We start from the raw sequence: 17,079 nt of genomic DNA, 5'->3' as shown, positions 1-17,079 counted from the left end.
GGCCTGTGTGTGGTTAAATCCTCCCTAGACTTCTCTTCTCCAAGTCAACGAGAGCCACGTGTGGGTTCTCTGTGGCAACGAGGGACAACAAGTCGACAGAATAGAGTGCTCTGATTAGCCAGCAACCTGCTTTTCAACCTCACTCTTTCATCTGAGCTGTTAGCCAGGCTGCTGGCAGGCTGAGCCAGCTGGCACGTAGTGGCGGGCATCCAAACACCCCACAGACTGGGCCATAGGTCCCTGAAGAGCATCCGGAGGCCTGGCCACCTTCCTCACCCTGGTACTTGGAGCGCTCCGAGGTGGTGATGACCCAGCCCGATCATGGCCTTGGGAGGGGACAGATCCCACCCACTTGGCTCCCCTCCTCCTTAGCCAGAAACCTTCAGAGAGCAACGGAAGGATGAGAAACCCACTCCCCTGCCAGGCCCATCTCCTGTCCTCACACACCACACGGTAACACTCTTTCATTAACCCAGCCAAACCTGCTAACATGACTGGGTGTGTGTGGCAGGGGGGAGGGAGACTGCTGCCCTAGGAAATGGTTGAGTGGAAACTCGCAACATCTGTAACAAGAACCCCGCCCCCTAACCCGGGAGACCCTTAAAGGAGAGGACTCCGTCCAGTACTGGGTCCAAAGGAAGTGCCCATGGACCCCATGCACCGGTTGTGCACTGTGGTCCTCGAGTCTGAGAACTGAGATGCCGGGTGAGGGGGCCCTTCAGGAGTCGCACCCCTGGAGAGGGCGACCCAGATTCCTCAGAGCTGTGGAAGAGACCTCTAATTTCCATGATCTAAAAGCTCGAAAGCTGAAAGCCTTTCACCTTTCATCTCTCCTGCCCCCAAAGGGATGACCTTAAATTCAAAGGATCAAAATCTAGAATACTGTAGTAGGAGGAAAAGCCCAGGCCTGGGGAGAAGGAAAAGGCAGGCCTTGGCTAATTGTGGGGAGACCCTCGTCATCATCTGCATAAAAGCCCCAGCCCACCCAAGTGCCCGGTCAGAAAGCACTACTGAGAGGGGAGAAGGAGCCTGCCTGCTGGATCTCTACTGACAGAAGCATCAACAGAGGGGGTGTCCCTAGGAGACTGAGGAAGAGGAGACAATCCTCCACGTCAAAGCAGATTTTTTTCTAAGATGGTAGTAGAAAGAAACCAGTTGTAGAGACAAACCCCTTGTAAAGCTAGAAGCAGCTCCCCTCGGAAACAGGTCGGAGGAATCTGTCTTCAGAAGAGCAGTCTTTGGGGCTCTGGGGCCAGTCCAGGGCGGGGGGGAGGTGGTCAGTGTGGTCAAAGGCCAGCCGTTGGCCTATTGAGGACTAGGGTGAAGCATATGTAGTAGGATGCTCGCATGTGTAGGGATGGGTGAGGGCCAGCAGTCTTGGCTCCGGTACTGAATGGATGATGTGGACATGATTAGTCGGGGTCTGGGGTTTCGTAGCAGGAAAGGGGCAGAATCGGAGACCTTTGGGGCGTGACCTGTTCTCTCTTGCCCACCTCCCCAAACTTCTTTACCCAGGTGCTTCCCTCCCAGAGCGAGCTACATCTTGGGAGGTACTAAGCAGGGAGCTGGCTTGGGGAGGTGGCAGTGTCCAGAGTCCCTCTGACCAGATTAGGCAAAGGCCCAGGGGATGGTCATGGCACATGCCCACCAGAATTTAGTCCAGAAGGCACAGTGTAACCAAACTCTCTTGCCCAGCTCCACGCAGGCCTGACTTCAGAAGTGCCCTGGTGGAGGAGCCCAACAGACCGGTCACGGGGTCATCGGTGAAAGCAGAGGGGAGAGTAGACACTGATCTGAGCTTAGGGTGCAACTTGAAACCTCTATGGCTCTGGAGGTCACATGGGAACTCAACAGAGATGGGCATGAATCCGGAATGGTGGGGAAACTTGAAACCATCACAACCAAGAGGTGGGATTCCATGACACCTGCTCCTGAGGTGAGCAGCCCCCAGACTCCTTTGCCCCCATTAGGGAAGCCCCACTCAACCTGACTTGTCCCCGTGAAGAGAGGCCCCACTTTTGAGTGTTGTGTGTCAATAACAGTGTTGTGTCACCGGTGGTCATGTTGATTAGTTGAAGAGAATAAAGGGAATAAGATTTCCCAGATGTTTTCTGTCTTCTCTTTCAAGCCTGGAGCAAGCTGAAGGAGCTTGTCCTCTCCCAGAGCCAGGGTCTGTGTGTCACCTCCAAAGCTCAGCCAGGCCCAGGCTCCCCTTGTACTCTTCGCTCAGATGCCCTCAAATCCCCAAACGGTGCTTGAGGGTGGGAGCCCGAGGGTTTATGGATTGCTAAAATCCATGTCCTTCAGAGAAAGGGGGAGAAACATGCTGAGATGGTGGCAGAGCCAAGGTCTTAACCGGTGCCTGGCTTTTGCCACCAGCATGACCTGCTGACTCCTGGGTGGCTTCCCGGTGATTCTGGTGCTGGCTAGCTCCGGTCCAGCCGTGCAGCCCTAGGGAGGCCTCTCTGACCACCCCACAACTGCACTCTCCCCAGACTGCCACAAGGGAAAGCTCCGAAGATCTAGTTCCAAAAGCTGGTGGCACCTCCCCTGGTTCATCTGGGGGCCCAGTCAGTCCACCGCTGGACCAGAGCCTCCTAGGCCCTGAGGAAGCATGGGTGGAGATCTCACCGCAGGAGGCAGCCCATAAGCCCTCACTGTGTGGAGAGGCTTGGAGAAGGGCAGCCACTTGCACAAGATACACAGGAAGGCAGTGAGGGAAACCAGAACGGCCGGGAGCAGGCTCTGCACCCAACCAAACCTCTCCTCCCCCAGCACTGGGCCTGCCCGGGCCTGCCCTGGGCTCCACACTGTCTGGCCAGGCGGGGCTGCTCCTGCTGAATCCTCAGTGCCAGGCTTGCCTCAGCGCCATCTCCTGGGCCTAGACCTGGCCATGGCCCCCTGAACAGCCACTTGAGATCCACACTTGCTCTAACCTGTAGCCTGCCTCTGCCCCGGCTAGGAAGCTTTCTCTCCACTCTTTCTGTGCCTCCCTGGCCTAGACTCCCAGGGCAGGCTCGCTGTCTCTCCCTCCCCTTCCCCATCGGGAAAGCAGGGAGTGGGGTGGTAGGTAAGGGAGAAGGGACTTGCCTTTCCCAGGGAGGTGAGCAGTGAAGGCTATCCTGCCTTCTGTGTCCGCTGTCCTGGTCCCAGCGCAGGAGTCTTCAGCGAAATGAGGGGACTTCAGGGAAAGAACAGGCATTGGAGCACAGTGATTGGTTCAGAGACTTAGCAGAAAAGGCTGTGGACCCAGACGTAGTCCCTGCCACAGCAGAGGGTCAGGAAACTGGCCAGAGGAAGTGACTTGAGGCAGAGGGCAGGAGCCAGGAATGGGGTGGGGGATACAAAGTACATAACATTATACGGGGTGGGCAGCAGAGCACTGAGTAGAGACTGAGGTAAGGTAGAGAACAGAAGCCGAAGTGTGGGGCATCTTGTCTGAGGAACCTGGGGGTAGAGCACCACTGCGAGGAGAGTGACGACCTTGTCCCCCTCCCCCCCCCCCCCGCCCCCATGGTGGTGTCTTTGTAGGTCTGGAACTCAGGAAGGAGAACTGGACTAGAGGAATGGATCTTAGCAGCTTAGCTATAGCCAAAGCCATGGATAAAGACACAGGGAGAGTAGTGGAGAAGAAAGGAGAGGGTGTAGCTTAGGGTTGGAGGAACAGGGACAGCAGAAGATAGTATGAGAACAATCAGGAGAGTGTAGCACCACAGTCCAAGGAAGTTTTAAAGAGAGTGGTCAATGTCAAATGCTCTACTGGACTCTGTGGCCAACCACACAGCAGCCCTAGTTCTGGCTAAAACAGGCACCTTCACCATGAGGCCAACATCTGCTCACTCCCAAGGCCAGCTAAAGTCAGGGTTGGTCCAGGAGGAACTTTGGCCTGCCCATCCTAGGGGCCCAGGGTATCACAGCCGCTGAGGCCACTTGGGGCTACTGGGGGTTATCAGGAGTCAAACCTTCTGAGTGAAGTGATGTGAAGTTACTAATATTTACTGAAAGAGCCCGTGTGGAGAAGACTGCTGAGAAAGAGGACAGTGCTCACTGAAGATTGGCTGACCCTGACTGCTCGGCGCAGCCCTCCTCTCAGAGCCTGCCCGTGTCTCTATGATGCAATATGCTGCGTTTTTCCCAGCCTGGCATCCGCTGCCCTTGGGCGGTGGACTCTTCCTCGACGGCCCGATGCCATCGCCCACCGCGGCCCGGGTCTCGGTGAGCGTGCCCACCGCGGCCAGCCCAGCGCCGGAAGTCACGGTGGCCCGCGTCTCCGTCTCCACGCCGACCTGGTCCAGCCGCTGCAACCCTGCCGAAACCCTCGACGCCAGGTGGGGCCCGAAGGCGGACAAGGCCGCGGGCCCCCGCGAAGGATCGACCGTCGAAAGGGCCGCGGGGCTCCGCGAAGGCGCGACTACTGTCAAGCCTAGGGCCGCCACAACCATGCACCCGACTCCGGCCCCTAGCCCGGTCAGTACCGGCCCCGGCGCGAGCCCCGTCACCGCCGCAGCGAAGGCTCCGCCCGCGGACCCGATAGCAAGTTGAACCCACAGACACCACTCGACACGCGGTTCCCGAGAACAGAGTTGCAATGAAAAGAAGTCACCCGCTGCGCTGCTCTAATCTGTCCGCCCGCGGAGGGAGGGGCGGGTGAAGCCGGTGGGAAGGGTCAGTCCGCAGATTGGGTCCAGGCCTGCTTTTGGCCAGCACAACCCGGGAACCAGCCCATCCCACCGAGGACCTTGTTACCCGGGGCTAACAAGGGACTACATTTCCCGGAATCCAACACGAGGCTCCCAGCATCCCTGCGGCCAATGACTGCGAGGGGCGTGGTGAGCCCGCTCGGAGGGGGCCGGCAGCGCAGCCGAAATATAGGCAGGGTCAGCCGGGCCGGGTGGGAGCAGGAGGGGCAGGCTGGCGACGGTGGACGAAGGATGCTTTCTCCCTGCAGACATGCTCCTCCCGCGAGCACAGTCTGGGATCCGAGACGGCAGTTAGATCCAAATGTAACTAGATGCTGTGGGTGGGAAGGGTGAGGTTTCTGCGCCGGCCCTTGGGGGTTCACATGCCAGCCAGGGCAGCGACCAGAGAAGTGTAGCAGCTAAAATCTGGGACCACGTTTAGGGCAGGAAGCCTGGCTACTCGGAGTGTAGGCTGAGGGTTGGATGTTTATTCATAACAATTAACAGCCTATACAAGAGATCTCTAGAGCAGGGCCTATGGGTCTGAATGGACCCTTGCACCTGTCAGCAGCTCCACCTTCCAGGCCCCTGCCTGTGGCCTTCACAACCCATGGGAGTTTGCTTGGGCAGGCAGCACAGGAAGCATCTTGGGGACAGGCTCAGTCACAGGGCGTTAGATGAAGCTCCTCTACCTGGAATGATTGGAAGTTGGCCCAGCCGCTAGTCTGTCCCTTCCCCTCCTGGGAAAAATTCCGCCTCCACTGCAGTTAAAGCCATTAGGATGAACGCAGGGTCCGGGCTGGGGACCCACTGGAGTCTTGGGAAGCATGAGGTGGGGGGTGGGGGTGGGCTAAGTGGGCTTGGGAAAGAAAGAGATGGGGGGGAGGCTGATTAGAATAGAGACTGATGATCTTCGTTCAGCACTCCTGAGATGAGGGCAAGGTGACTGCAGCAGCCAAAGTTCTCCAGAAGAGGAGGACCGTGCCCCCCCCCCCCCAGGGGGTACCTCCTTCAGCCCTTAGCATAAGAGCCAGACCAAAGAGCCCAGGGAACTCCACAGGAGGGAAGCCCCACCCAAGCTGGGAAAGTCTCCCTGGGCCCCGGAGTTAAGGGCCTAGGGAAACTGGCCCACCCCTGGTCCTCACTTGTGGGTAAGCAGGTAGTGAACGCACCTCCTCTTGGGTAGGAGGTCACAGCCTAGGGGATTTCACCCTTTGGACTAGGATGGGCCCACGGAGACAGCTGCCTAGGAGTCAGCCTGTGGCCAAGGGTTAGGGCCAGCTTCCAGGGAGCTCAGCTGAGTGCTCCGCTCAGAGCAGACCCTTCCTGCAGGGCAGGTGCCCCTTAGGCTACAGCTCTGACTGGGGGGGAAAGATGGAACTGAGCTTGACGGATCTCACCCCCACTAGCACGCACTGGGACCCCCAAACCAACTAGGTGGAGTGGGGCTGGGCCCACAGGGTCTGGAATGGAGGGTAGGGGCCACTGAACATGGGGTAGGGAGGGACTGGAGGCACAGCCCCCAGGGTCCGTGGGTGTTCCAGAGTCCCCTGAGTTACAGGTTCAGCTGATGTAGACGCGATGGAAGTCGTGGGCACCAAAGGCCGCGTTGCACTTGGGGCACTTCCTCTGGCGGGCCTCATAGCGGCCCCGCACGCACTCGAAGCAGAAAACGTGGAAGCACTTGGTAAGGACTGCATCCTTCTTGCGGGTGTTACAGCAGGGGCAGGTCAACCGCGCCTGGGCCAGGCAAAGGCATCAGCTCGGGCACAGTCCCGATGGCACCCAGACCCCAAGCTGACAGTAGGAGGTGGTCCAGGCTAAGCCCACCACATAGCAGAATCCATCTAACTCTCCCCAGAACCCTGAGAGGTGGGGCAGAGCACTCTCCAGATAAGGAAACTAAGGCTCAGAGGCCGAGCAAGCTCTCAAAACTAGAAAGTAGCAGAGTCTGAATTCTACCCTGCTCAGTGGTGGCCAGCAGGCAACATGTCCCCTCCCCTCTCAAAGCTGACAACCCACAGGCTCAGCCCGGGCTCCTCTGCCCTGGGGCTTGATCTCTCACCCTGCTGGCCTTCTCTGGCAAAATCCCAACTGTCTACCTTCTCTTCATCTGCACCTGCTAAGTCACAGATGGGCATAGCAGTGCCACTAGAAATCTGCCGTCTCTACCCTCAACGGGTCCACCCCTGGTGCCATCCAGAGATCCGGCTGGGTCCCTGGACTCATTCCTCTCTATGAAGGTTTTGCAAATCTCTCCTATCCTGAAACCTCCCACAGGCCACCAGATCTCACCTCCAACTCCAGGAGTTCCCTCAACTCCAAATTCCCCAACATTCTTCCTCTGCCCTGCTTGAAATCCCAGCCCAGCCTACTGCCCCAGCATCGCCTCTTCCCTAGCTATCAAACCACACCCATCCAAGTCCATCTCTTCTGGAGAAACCTTCCTCTCCCTCCCCACGGCTGCCCCCCAGCTGCCTCTGCTCCTTCAAGGCCAAACCACAGGCTTCTCTTCCTCTATCACTTAAGCTTTGAGGTTCCTAAGGGAAGAGAATGACCTGTCCCATGCCACAGACCCTCCCTGCGTGACCACAGTTGTATGTAGCTCCCACTGCTGCCTCTACTCATAATCCCCCAAACCCCTGTCGTCCAGACAGTCCCTCTGCTTCAAGTGCCTTCCCAGCCAGCCTCCCACAGGTACCTCATTTTCAATATCCTGGAGACACAACACTGTCCACCAAAACCTGCTTCTCCACAGTCTTCCTAATCCCGTATGTGCCACTTGTCATCCCTCGTTTCTCAAATCAGGAATGCAAGCATTCTTGGTATCTCCCTCTCCCTCACTCCATCACTGAGTCCAAGCACTTCTGCCTCCTGAGTATCTCCTGACCTCCTCTACTTGTCACTAACACCCCACGCTAGCTCCCTGTCCATTTTTGCCTCAATGACTCCAATAGCCTAAAAAATTTCTCTGCCTCTAGTCTTCACCTCCTCTGTACCAAATCTAACAGCAAATCAGACCACATCACTCTCTGGTTTAAAACCCTTTGATGTCTCTATACTGCCTATGGGATGAGCCAACATCTCCTCACCATACCCTTCAGGATCTGACACTGTCCAAGGCCCCCAACCTTCCTGCTCCCTACAAAACCCATGTTCTGTCTTCCAACTACGGTGTCCAGCAATCTGTCCTCCAGCACACCACTCTCAATGAAGGGCCTCTACCTCTGCCTTTCCCGTTGCTGGAATCCTCTCACCCTCATTCCTCAGATTTTCCTTGGATGACATTCCTTCCAGGAAGCCTACTAGCCCCCAGAGCTGCCATGCACCCCTGGCCTCTGCTATTGCGATGCTCATCACTCAGAATACTTGGCTTCCTCCTCTAACAGGCAGTCAGTTTCAAGACATCTAAGACTAAGGCTCGTTCCTAAGCCCTCCCACACCCAGCGGGCACTGTGCCTGACACAAGTAGTGTACGATACTCAGTTAGTTGTTCGATTCTCCACAACCAGGGTTCTGCCCACTTTTTGCTACTTATTTCTGGGGCCCCCAGACTATCCACTACAGCTCTCACCAACTCCCCATCTAAGATTTCCTGGGTTGATGGGGCACAAGTCGGCCCCACAGCCCCACCTTGTACTCCTTGATCTCCTCCTGGAGGATTTCATCGGCATCTGCATAAACCTCCACCTTCCTCTGCTTCTCCAGCTTGCGCCGCAGCCGTGAGATGTCCTCCTGGAGCAGGAGAAGGGCTAGGCTAAGCACAAAGGTTCTCCTCTTGCACCACCCGCCCTGAGGCCACATCAGTGACCCTGAGCCACACTGCCCCTGCCCCACAGACACACCTGAGCTCTCTTGAGGTTGAAGCTCTCTTTCTCGCGAGCAGCCCGGCTCTCCGCCAGGCAAGGCTGGATCTCTCGCAGCCGTGTCTGCACGTACTCCAGTTGCACCTTTAGATCCTCGGCCAGCTGGGCCGCTTCCACAGCCTGAGGTGGGTGGGACAGGAAAGGGGGGGGGCGTTCACCTGAGCTTGGGGAGTCAGGCGTGTGGAGCCATGGTCCACAGATGCCTGTTCAAACGTTCCAGTGACTCTTGCTCTTGGGATCAAGTCCAGTATCTTCACTGGAGTTAGTCCTGCCTCCTGACTTCTCCACCTTCACCTCCTCCTATTCTCCACAGTTCCTGACACACTCACTTCTTCACCGGCACAATGCTCTCTCCTATCTTTCAGCCTCCACGGGGCTCTTCTCTCTGCTCCCCTCAACTCCCGCAACACACTTATTTCTTTCCAGTGGCCCCCTCAGGCCCCAGCTTATATTCAGCTCCCGAGGCAGGCTCCCCTGTTTTTCTCTCACAAGACTTATTGGGATCTGCAGTAGCCTATTTTACCTGTGGGATCGCTGGCTGGTTATCTGGCCCTCAAGACTGCAGGTTCCCACTTCTGGTAAGACCCTCCTGTTCCAGGTTCTCCCCAGCACTCAGTGACAGGGGTTCATAGCAAGGGCACGAATAATACTGCCTTAACTAATGAATTAAATGGGGAAGATAAAAAGCCCAACAGGGGAATGAAAATGAAAACCAACATTGATCTTAAGCCTCTGCCATGACCTAGACGTTCCTGAGGTTTAATACAACTATGTGACAGCGACCAGCATCCCTACTTCACAGCTAACCAAGAGAGTGGGTTCTGGAGCCAAGGAGATCAGCCCCAATTCCTGGTCCAATCTTTCTTGAGCAAGTCAGCTGCCTGCCCTAAGCCTCAATTTCCTCACTGAGAAAAGCAGATAATAACAAACACCATCTCATGATTGTTACGAGACCAAAATGCAACCCAGCAAAGACAAGACTCAGCACAGGAGGGCTTCAGCTGTGAGCCACTGTCCTAGGTTGCTTTCTCCCCTTGGGCCTGGCCTCACCTTCCTCTTGTTGAGCTCCAGGGCCTGGCTGCGCAGCGTCAGCTCCTTCTCCACACCCCCAAGGCTGCCCTGCAAGGCCCGCTCTTTCTCCTCCAGCTTCTGCACGGTCAGCAGCTGGGCATCCACCTGAGGTCAGGGGTGGTGACTCAGTGCTAGGGAGCCGCTGGCCCCTCCAGCTCCACCCTGAAAGCCCAGGGTGGCCATACCTGGGACTTCAGGCCCAGAACTTGCTCGCCCAGCTCATCCTTCTCCTCCCGCAGCAGCTTGTGAATCTGGTTGGCCTTGATCCGCTCAGACATCAGCTTGAAGTTGGCATCATCCTTTTCCCGTAACTGCTGTAGCAGCCTCCCATTTTGCTCCTGCATGTCTTCAAAAGCCTGACCAGTCACATCCATCTCTGACAGCAGAGCCTCCTCTTCCTGTGGTAAACGGGCAGGGATGAGGTGGAACATGGAAGATGATCATGGGGAAACCACAGGAAAACAGGGCTGAACAGAGTGGCCCCGGACCATCTGCTAGAAGCACTCAACAGGGAGTTAAGGGAATCCCAACATTCAGAAGCCAGGGGACCACAAGGGGGTCGGCACCTGCTTGGTAGCACCCAACTTGCGCTGCAGGTGTTCGATCTGCTCCTCCGCCTGCCGAATGCGCCGCAGGGCGTCCTCATCTGCAATTTTTTTGCTCTCCCTTCTGTCCCTTTCCTCCAATTCCCGAATACGGCTCCGTAGTTCATCAACCTACAGCCACCAGAGAGTTAGCTCTTGTCACTGCTCCCCACTGACCTAGGGCTCTGCTCTGGTCAGAACTCCTCAGGGCAGCCTCTGTGCATGCCCCACAGGCCCTACCTGTCCTCACCTCAGCCTTGGCTTTGCGTTCAGCTGCCATGAGCTGCACCTTATCCCGCTGTTCCTTGGGTGCTGACTTGTACATGTCCAGTAGCAGCTTCATCTCCTTCTGGCTCTCCTGGGCCTTCCTGGGGAGGCACAGGAGGAAGGCTTGGTGAATGGGGCTGGAGGCTACTTCAATAGGGGTGGGAGGGAAACAGGAATAGGGCCTCACTTGAGCTCTGCTCGGAGACCTTTGAGGAGTTCTGACTCCTTCCTCTTGGCCTCCTCCACCTTGGCCTTCTCCCGATCAGCCCTTGAGAGAGCTGAGGCTACAGATGGGGGTCCCAGGCCAGGCCCTTCCCGCTCTCGAAGCTCCCGCTTGGGCCTGGCCTCAGGTTCTCGGCCCCGGGAGGAGGGGCCCTGGGACCCAGGAGTTATGGCCTGGGCATCTTCCTCAGAGGGCACCAGCTCCTCCTTCTTCGCTGAGGAGGTAGTAGTGGTGGTGCCAGGCACTGAAGCCATCTCCTTCCTGCCATCGGGCGCAGTGACAGGGCCCGGCCCACCCTCTTCTTTCCCTGGGGCTGGGGCACTGAGCCCAGAGTCTTCTGGGTGGCCCAGGTTGGGGATGGAGTGGGTTGAGCCGCTGGCCTGGGCCCGGAGCTGCAAAGACAGAGAACAGGGCTGAGGTGAGACAGTGCTCACCCGGTCCAGCCAAAACTTTTCCCAGGCAACCCCCTCTCACCTTGCCAATCTCCGCCTGCACTTCCCGCAGCTTCCGCTTGTACCGCTGGGCATCCCCCTTTAGCTGGTGGTTGTGGTTTTGGAGGCTGCTTATCAGGTGGCGCATCTCACGGTTGATGGGCCCTAGGAGAGGGTTGGGAAGGAGTCAGACCGGCCTCTGCATGAAGGGCCCAACCCCTCAGTGGGGGAAGAAGGGGAGCCACAGCCATCACTTCCACTGTGGACAAGAGGGAAACTGAGGCCGTACATACAGTGTGATCTCATCAAAGTAATAACCGAGGCTTGAAAAAAGCTCACCCCAAACTAACTTGAGACTGCCTGTTTGTTACTTCTGTTAATGTAGATTTTTCTAGTATTTCCAAATTTCCTTTAAAGGAACATATAACTGTAATATTCACCAAAGTAAGTTAGTCCGCTTCTTCTGTATTTTTAAGCAAATGTCACTTCTTTCACCTCTCTAGCCTTCCCATCCAGAATCACAACCCCTTTCTCCCAACACTTCCTATCTTTCTTCCCTGCTTTGTTTTTTTGACATATTTGCCACTACCTAACATACGTGGTCTATTTCTCACTTTGCTGCCTTCCTTTACTACAATACTGCTCCACAGTAGCAGGGATCGTCTGCGTTTTGTTCATGGACATAATCCCAAAGCCTAGAAAAGAGCCCGGCTCATAGGTCTTGTTCAAAAATCCTTGTGAAATGAACGACTACCTCTAAGAGAAAGACACCGTAAGGCCAGAGAACCACGGGAGGGGCCAAGAGTTCATGTTCTGGCGGTGCGTGCTCGGTCAGCCACTTCAGCTGGTTGTGACCCTCACTGTGCCTTTGAGCCACGTGGTATGATCCCTGTTTTGGCCAGGGAGAGGAGGCTGTGCGAAAGGAAGGGGCTCAACCCCTCGCATCTGGATAAGCAGCAGCCCCACACCAGGGACCAGCAATCCCAGATAAGGCCCCACCTCCACCCTGTCCTCACCACATACCTGCCTGCTCATTGGCCGCCAGGTTCTGCTCAAACTCAATGCGCAGCATCTCGTACTCCTTGCGTACCTGCGCCAGTGTGTCCTCCAGCTGGATAACCTCTGTGCGCAGCTTCTTCTGCAGCCCCAGCTCATCGCTCTGTAGGTTGAGGCATTAAGGACCCACACAACCCCTCAGCCCCCTGGCAAACTCCTCTCCTCTTCCTCCCCCACCTCAGGCCTCTGTGGCTTAGGAAGAATTTATTCCCAAGGGACCCCTGGCAGCACACAGGGCCTGCAAAGGCCAGCAACACCTTGACCCTGAGGTCTGTTCTAGGGCCATACCTCCATGTGCTCAATGTGTCTTAGGTGGGAATTCTTGGTAGCCAGTAGCAGCCCCCGGGCCTCATCAAGCTGGGTCTTCACTTGCAGAGACTCGTTGTAGAGCAGTGAGAACTGGGCCTGCAGCATTCGGTACTCCCCTGTTTCCCTCACCACCTCCTCGGGAAGGCTCCTCAGGGCAACCTAGGACCAGGGTGCCCAAAAGCGATCAGCAAGAGGATTCAGGACCCAGCCGCTACACCTCGCAGGTTCAGGCCCTCCCAGTCCTAAACAGAGCCCACCTTGAGGCGCTCATTGGTCCGCACAGCCCCCTGAAGTTCGGCCTGCAGCTTCTCCAGCTCTGCCATACGGCTGTTGGCCAATTCCTGGTTTTCCTCCAACTCTGCATTCAGCATCTCAAACTGTGGAATGGGAGGAGCTGTGGGAGGCAGGGCCAGGCCAGGATGCCTGCTTCCCTCACATCACCACCACATGTGGGCAATGATGGATTCTGAAGCCCCACGGACAAGCCAAACCCAAGCACTTTCCTAAGGGCTCCCAGGTAAGTGGGAGAAAATACTGCATGGTCAGTGCTGGGAACCAAGGCTCATAACTGACAGGGAATCAGGGGAAGCCTTCTTGAAAGACCTGAAAAGGAACCTGAAATAAGGAGTTAACACAGAACAGTGAACCTTACGGTATCAAAAAAATGTGCAATGAACAAGAAGCGAGAGAGCCCTCTGTGAGACACCTCCTTCAGCCAGCCAGCTAAGAATGCCAGTCAGCTCCAATATACTTTCATTTGTCTGTCTTTTTTCTAAGATTTATTTTCATGTGTGAGAGAGAGCACGTGTGCACGTGTGGACGAGGGGGGGAGGGTGAGGGGTAGAGGGAGAAGCAGGCTCCCCGATGGGCAGGGAGCTCGACACGGGGCTCAATCCCAGGACCCTGGGAGCATGACCCGAGCCAAAGGCAGACACTTAACCAACTGAGCCACACAGGCGCCCCCATTTGTTTCTTTTCTATGCTTTTCCTTTGGGTCACCTGTAACCACCTGATGAACTATCTTACTTCTTGTTTGTTCCCCCCACCAGAACCTAAGCTCCATGAAACCTTTGCTTTTTGTCTCTTTTGTCCTCTGATGCTTACTTCCAAGCACCATGCTTAGGACTTAATGTTAACAATTACTTATTAGTTACACAAATGAATAAAACAGAGCATCATGAACGACAAGGAAGGGACTCAGACCATGCAGATGGTCTGTCCTTAATTCTGAGGGCACTTTCATGGGTGGGGCAGAGAAAAGGTTACAGGTGGGATTGGGAAGAATGGTGCCTGCTCACCTTCTGCATGCTGAGTGTAATCTGGCCCCCCTGGAAGCCGGAGGAGCTCCCAGACACATAGTAGCCAGAGTTGAGCTGTGGAGAGACAGACCGATGGGGGTGGAGGAGAGAAGCGAGGGCTCCACGTACCCAGTCGTGGCTCCATCTGACCCAGCACCCCAGCCCCACCTGCTCCAAGGCCTCCGCCAGGTGCTTATTAAGCTTCTGCTCACGCTTGCGCAGCTTCTCTATGTCCCACTGCAGGTCCTCCACCGTCGTCTCCATCTCCAGCACCTTGGTCTCTGCTGATGTCACTTTATCCTGGAGCTCAGAGTACTGGGAACAATGACAGGGTGAGATGCTTAGAGGAGGGGACTTGGCTCCCTGAGAGCCTTGGTGCATGTCTAACCCAAACCCTGCCCTGATTTTAATCCCACCTCCAACGAGATGCGATGGTGCTTCTCTTGTAGCTGGGTGGCCAAGTCCTGCAGCCGCCGGTTCTCACGACCCAACTCCCGCGTGCGTGCCCGAGCCACCTCACCGGGGGGCTCACTGTCCCCTGAGAAGGCAGGGCTCGGGTAAGAGCCAAGTCCAGGGCAATGGGGCAAAGTACTAACTCATTCTGGAGTCTGCTATCCACCAGCTGTCTTGTCAATTTCTCATGACAAAGCCAGGAGTCTGTGTCTCCACTGTACAAAGGAGGAAACCAGCTCAGAGAGGAGAGCCATCTGCCCAGAATGACAGGACTAGGGCTGGGAGAAGCCTGTCAGCCTGCAAAGCCTGGGCCCTTGCTACTGTGCCTTGTGGGTCAGCAACTGCAACCAAAATCTGTGCAAAGGGTTCTAAAGAGGTCTCCAGCTGGAAGCCCTAGCCCCATAAGCATCAACAACTCCTCCCACCCAGCTCTCTAGAGCTCAACCCCATGAACCAAAGGCAGAGCCCCATCTACAACCTACCCCTTTCCCTGAGTAAGTGGCTGATTTATTCCTTGGAGAATTATGGCTGCCTCTGGGCTCGGGCATTGAGAGGATATAAGCAGGACACAGACGGGGACAGACACCTCTGCGGCGGGACACAAAGAACTAACCTCGGCTGTATACTCGCTGACAGAGTTCCTCCACCTGGCGCTGTAGGCGGTCTGAAGCCTCTACGACACGGGACACGGCTGCCTTGGAGAACTCCATTCGGCCCTGGAGCTGCAGCTCCACCTCCTCACTACTGCTGGCGCCCAGTGCTACCACAAAAGCCAAGGCTGGCTCACTGAGGGGGGGCCGCAGCTGCACTGGCAGGGGCTCTGCGAGAGAGGGACAGACCCTCATGAAGACCTCAGGAGGAGAACAGCAGCAGTCACCACCACTCCATAGCAAGTTCCAGACTGAGCCCTTCGACACTCTATGGCCACTGAATCAGCACAAGCAATACCCACCATCAATGTGAAACTACGGAGGCTCAGGAAGCTAAAGTAATTTCAAGGCCACAGGGCTTCCAAATCATTCCTCACGGAAGACTTCTCCGCCTTCACAATCTAAATTAGAACCACACACGAGTGCACATACACTAATTCTCTTTCAAGGGCCCCTCTTCTTTTTACTTATTGTTTAAAATCACTTCCTCCCTGATGGTAGAGGCAGTATTTCTTTGCACTTATCTTTATCTCTTCCGAGGCTGTAACAGTACTAACTACACAGCTAACACTCGATATTAATACTTTTTTGAACCAAATGAGGGTCAAACATGACACGCACTATGAACCAAGTCACTCATATTCCACAGCCTGGGGCCTGGGTTCTTACTGCATTTCGCTGTCCAAACATGAAGTCAAATATGTGTGTGTGTGTGTGTGTGTGTGTGTGTGTGTGTGTGTGTGTGAGAGAGAGAGAGAGAGAGAGAGAGAGAGAGAGAGAGAGAGAGAAAGAAAGAGAGAGAGAGAGAAGGGTGGTGGGGGAATTCAGAAGACTAATATAAAAGTTCCCTCCTCTCCAGGACCGTTCCTAGGACTTAATTAAGCTCCCCAGATCCTAGGGCTCTGGCCCTACCCCTCAGCTCCGATGTCCCTGGCTCTGTGAGAGGGGTCTCATCACGTGTTGGCCCCTCCTGGGTCCCAGGCGCCTCTGTCCCTGAAGACAGCTCCCCCTGGCTCTCATGGTGTCGGAGAAGGGCTTCCACAGTTTCATCCAGCTAAAGGGAGAAAGCACCAAAAATATTATGAATCCCTCAGGTGCTTCCCAGCATGATACTCCTTTCCCAGCAGAGTAGTCTGAGGATTGGCAGCTGGATCAAGGCCAGGTCTTGGAAAGCAGAGGGGCATCCACCTGGGCCCAGTAGCGATTGACAATGAGGAGTGTGGCATCATCTGTGGCCTGCCGCTTCTCCAGCTTCTCAATTCGTTCTCGGAGTTCATCTTCACAAGCCTGTCGCTGTTCCAACCGCTCTGCCAGTTTCTTGTTCTTGAACTGCAGAACCTTCAGGTCCATCTCCTCCTACCAAGGAAAACAAAGGGGACGAGGAGAGGGTCAAGCAGGGCCCAAGAAACCAATCACAGACAGAGACAAAAGAAAGCAACTGGAATGGAGAAGACAGTATCCCCAGACTAACCACTAACAAGATTTAAAGAGATTCAGGCACCCACAGAGAAAGCATCTTAATTGTGAGGAGATTCAAGTTCTGCTTCGCTTTCTAATTCTCAAGTCTTTGACAAGTCACACGCCCTCTGGGAATCTGTTTCCCTATCTGTAAAAAAAAGGCAGACGTCATGTCCTCGGTTTCCTTCAACAGAGTGTTCTGTAAAGTGGATCCTGCTAAGCTTGGGGGAACTGGGAGTAAAAGTTCTAGACGATTTGAGCGGAGAACAGAGATGGGAGTCCGGCAAGTTGTGAGGACTGGGGCAGGAACCCACGAACCGTGGAAGAGATGCCCCCAAGACGGATGGGCTCTATAAGCGTGGTCGTGGTCTTCTCCTCGCGGCTCAGCTTCTTCTCTGGGGGCCCTGAGCCACCGTCGCCGGCGGCGCGTTTGTTGCCGGGTCCAGACATGGCCGCGGCTACGAGGAGCGGCGCAGGGTCTCCCGAGGGACGTCAGGCAGGCGTAAGCGGCACTTCCGTCACCTGCAGAAGACAGAGAGCAGATATGTAGAGGTGGCCAGCGCTCCGCAGCCCCAAGCCTTCCCCGCACACACCTGCTGGATCCCGACTCCGCCTGCCCCTGGCCCCTCACCGGCAGCAGGCTCAGCCTAGCGCCATCTTGGACTTCACCAGACGTCACCGGCCTCCTCAGCCCAGAGCGCAAGCGCCGCAGGCAATGCCGGATGTGGCGAAAT

The 17,079-nt window shown here is 55.8% G+C and overlaps 1 protein-coding gene across 2 annotated transcripts; it reads right to left on the bottom strand.

Moving 5' to 3' along the window:
• Positions 1–5,145: 5,145 nt before the first annotated feature.
• Positions 5,146–17,062, bottom strand: RNF40 (ring finger protein 40). Of its 2 annotated transcripts, none has more exons than XM_028109952.2 (20): positions 16,977–17,062; positions 16,664–16,867; positions 16,076–16,243; positions 15,800–15,941; positions 14,851–15,057; positions 14,201–14,322; positions 13,953–14,099; positions 13,785–13,859; positions 12,744–12,863; positions 12,466–12,645; positions 12,145–12,280; positions 11,165–11,286; positions 10,655–11,082; positions 10,451–10,568; positions 10,183–10,332; positions 9,802–10,014; positions 9,596–9,721; positions 8,525–8,665; positions 8,313–8,414; positions 5,146–6,419 (listed from the first exon to the last, which is right to left on the bottom strand). In XM_028109952.2, exons 2-20 carry the CDS (start codon positions 16,793–16,795, stop codon positions 6,243–6,245), a joined length of 3,006 nt encoding a protein of 1,001 aa, XP_027965753.1. In that variant the 5' UTR covers positions 16,796–16,867; positions 16,977–17,062; the 3' UTR covers positions 5,146–6,242. The 2 variants fall into 2 exon arrangements, with proteins under 2 accessions (XP_027965753.1, XP_087885216.1); XM_088029090.1 differs by having other exon boundaries at positions 16,939–17,014.
• Between the last annotated feature and the right edge of the window lie 17 nt (positions 17,063–17,079).

This window comes from Eumetopias jubatus, unplaced genomic scaffold, assembly GCF_037043125.1.
Source record: "Eumetopias jubatus isolate StellerSeaLion01/CBP00866 unplaced genomic scaffold, mEumJub1_p1.0 scaffold_12, whole genome shotgun sequence".
Lineage (NCBI taxonomy): Eukaryota > Metazoa > Chordata > Mammalia > Carnivora > Otariidae > Eumetopias > Eumetopias jubatus.
The sequence above is the reverse complement of the archived record's forward strand: the minus strand, read 5'-3'. Positions and strand labels throughout refer to the sequence as shown.

Coding starts and splice junctions, on each gene's coding strand:
- RNF40 (XM_028109952.2), bottom strand. CDS start 16,795: ATGTCTGGACCCGGCAACAAACGCGCCGCCGGCGACGGTGGCTCAGGG. Junction 12,864..13,784: donor TTACACTCAGCATGCAGAAG/GTGAGCAGGCAC, acceptor CCCATTCCACAG/TTTGAGATGCTGAATGCAGA. Junction 10,015..10,182: donor AGTTGGGTGCTACCAAGCAG/GTGCCGACCCCC, acceptor CGTTTACCACAG/GAAGAGGAGGCTCTGCTGTC.